The following is a 3,000-nucleotide window of genomic DNA, read 5'->3' as shown; positions in this document are numbered from 1 at the left end:
GTGAGTTGGGTGCCGGTACCGGAGAAAAACCAAAAAAAAAAAAAAAACACTGTGTCTAAAATGTTGAGCTGGGTGTGGTGGCGCAGGCCTGTAATCCCAGCACTTGGGAGGCTGAGGCAGGAGAATCACTGGGAGTTTAAGATCAGCATGGGCTACCAAGTGAGCTCAAGGCCAGCCTGAGGTGCATAGTGAGGCCTCGTCTCAAAAAGACAGAAAAAAAAAAAAAACATAGAATAAAATAAAATGTTAAGACAGGAACTCACTAAGTTATCCAGGCTGGGCTTGAACTTGGGAGCCTCCTGTCTCAGCCTCCCTGAGTATTAGGGTTGCAGGTATAAACTACCACGCTGGTTTATTAGGTGATCTTAATGAACTAAAAGGGAACAGAGGGTCACACCCAAGAACAGAGAAAATAACAGTATAGGAGATAACTAATCTCAGCTCCTTAGACAGCTGCTTCTCCTGGGGCACACTGACTGACAGCTGCCATTCCTACTCCAGATGCTCTGAGGAAGGAGTTTATGCTGAGACTCACCTGTAGGCTCACCTGCCCGAGGAGCCTCAGGGCCCGCAATGCCTTTCAAAGTTGGCAGCTATGTTATTTAACTCTTTATCCTACTGTTTCCTAGTCTTCAAGATCCATAAAGCTGAAAGGAGTATAAAAACTCACCAAGCCTGGAATTTATGTCCAAACTGAGGTTCGCAGAGTTGGGATGTCTGCTTCAAGTTGTCTCTGAGCTGGGAAAAAGATTATATAATATATATTTAGAAACCATATACTTCATGAAAAGAATACATAAAATTTCTTAGGAAGAAGCATAATTTAAGAATCAAGAACCCAGCCAGGCGTGGTGGTGCACACACGTAATCCCAGCACTCCGGAGGCTGAGGCAGGAGGATCACTGCGAGTTTGAGACCAGCCTGGGCTACAGAGTGAGCTCAGAACTGCTGAGCGAGACCCTGTCTCAAAAAGTCAAAAAAAAAAGAAAGCAAGCTGGAGGGAAACAATAAGGAAGAGAACCTATAGAGTACAGTACTACCTAGATCTGAAGAGAATAAACACAGATCAAATGTCCCCTTTCAAATATACATGTATAATATATAATCATATACACATTATATTTGATAGAGGATATCCGAACAAGTACATACATGCACATATTAATAACCAACAAATGTATAGGAATATTTCGTTCTTAAGGGCATAGAATGAATAGCACACAAGCTAACACCCATGAACTAACACTCGTGTTTTGCGTCTGTAAACGTTCACCCACTGCCCTGGTCAGATGCTTGTACCTAGATCTACCTGTACTGGCCTCCCTCCCTACATGGGAAAGTGGGAGGAATCTTACCCTACCCTCTAACTTTCCATTACAGAAGCAAAAAAAAAAAACAAAAATCCCTAAATATCTACAACATGTTTTTCTTCAAAGAACAACTATAACACCCAGAGAGCGAATGGAGCCCTCATGCTACAGTGCGAAGTTCCTCTGAATCAGGACTGTCTGTCCTGAAATGCCGAAGACCTTCCCAAGATGACCCCTGGCAAACGCGGACGGGACTGTCCCCCTCTCCCTAGCAGCCCCTCTACCCAACCACAGCACAACTCCGGCAGCGTGGGTTAAACGCAGAGACTCCAAGGGTCCCTGCTACGCCTGGCCGTCTGCGGAACTCGGAGGATCAGCTCAGAAGCGAGACCCACAGAACCACAGAGCCTTCTCCTAACTTCACCCCAAGGCACGGCCTCCCCAAGGCTCCTTCTCCAGGCGCTGCGCGCCCAGGTCGGGAGGAGCCGCGCGCTGTCCCCGGCTACCTGCGCTCTCAGCTAACCCGCGGAGCAAGGAGGCAGGCAGAGGGGGCCGGCAGGCAGCTGCTGAGAAAGACGGAACAGTCCTCGCGGGGTGCCCGGGGGAGAGGGGTCTGCGAGGGTCTTCTCCCCAGGGGATCGGTCCGCCAGCAGGGACCCGGCCAGCTTCCTCGCCGAGGACGGCGATGCAAAGTCTGACTCGCTCGCAAGCCCCCGCCTCCTCGGCCTCGCGGAGAGACTGAAGTTCCTTAACTGCAGAGCCGGCGGGAACAAGCACCGGAGAAGTGCTGAGCAGGGCGAGGCGCGGAGACCGAGCGCGCAGGAGGAGTCCCGTCCCCTCCTAAGGGACCGCGCGGACCGAGGGCGCTCCCGGACCCCGGAAAGGAAGCAGCGGGCGGCCAGAACGGCGCGACTCTACCTTCTTGTTGTTCTTGTTATAGCCCAAAGTCGAAATCCCAGGCCTGGACGTCACTGAGAGCAGCATTTTCTCTTTAATGTCAGGGAGCTGAGAGAGGAGAGGGAGGACAGGGAGGGGAAGAGGACGGGAGAGGGAGAGGGAGAAGAGAGGGGGAGAGGGAGGGAAGGAGGGAGGGCGGAGGGAGGGAAAGGGAGCCGGAGCCCGCGGGGCGGGGCCTGCGGGGAAGAGGGAGCCGCCGCTCTGACGCCGCCGGAGGAGGTGCCCAGCGCCGACCTCAGCGGGCACCGCCTCTGGGTCCTAGTGTCCGAGGTGCTTTGTTTGTTCGTTTGTTTTCCACAGGCTCAGCAGTTACAGCTAGGAAAAAGACTTCTTAGGTCTAACCTTTCTCAAGCTCGTATCCTCTCCCGGACGAACAAGTTCTGCGTCTCATGGGGAACAGTGAAGCTCTGCCGTCTCCCTCAGAGCTCAGCTATAACATTTCAAACTCCATATTCAAAAGGGACCACAGAGACACTGCTTTGAAGATACGAAGAAAACCATACTGAGGTAGAGAGTGTGTCAGATAAGGCTTCCCCGTTTTATATTTAGGGCATGAATATATATCTGTTTATGATTATGAACCCAGGGCCACCTTTGCACTGAGGTATAACCTCAGCCCTTTTTTAAAATGTTGAGCTGGGGGGCTGGGGATTTAGCTCAGCGGCAAAGCGCCTGCCTGGCAAGCGCAAGGTCGTGAGTTCGGTTCCGGTACCGGAGAAAAACCAAAAAAAAA

At 51.5% G+C, this 3,000-nt stretch overlaps 1 protein-coding gene across 6 annotated transcripts in view; it reads right to left on the bottom strand.

Annotated features, from left to right (window-relative positions):
- The window catches only part of Rbms2 (RNA binding motif, single stranded interacting protein 2), a 44,997-nt gene extending 42,630 nt beyond the window's left edge, over positions 1–2,367 (bottom strand). For 5 of the 6 annotated variants that reach the window (XM_005397318.2, XM_005397319.2, XM_013520870.1 and 2 more), the window contains exon 1: positions 2,229–2,367. In XM_005397318.2, coding sequence (XP_005397375.1) covers positions 2,229–2,294 — 66 coding nt within the window. In that variant the 5' untranslated portion in view covers positions 2,295–2,367. Of the gene's footprint in view, positions 1–670; positions 839–2,228 lie in introns of those variants that run through there. The other variant, XM_013520871.1, reaches the window with a different exon arrangement.
- Between the last annotated feature and the right edge of the window lie 633 nt (positions 2,368–3,000).

Source organism: Chinchilla lanigera, unplaced genomic scaffold (genome assembly GCF_000276665.1).
Source record: "Chinchilla lanigera isolate Chin_1 unplaced genomic scaffold, ChiLan1.0 scaffold00057, whole genome shotgun sequence".
Lineage (NCBI taxonomy): Eukaryota > Metazoa > Chordata > Mammalia > Rodentia > Chinchillidae > Chinchilla > Chinchilla lanigera.
The sequence above is the reverse complement of the archived record's forward strand: the minus strand, read 5'-3'. Positions and strand labels throughout refer to the sequence as shown.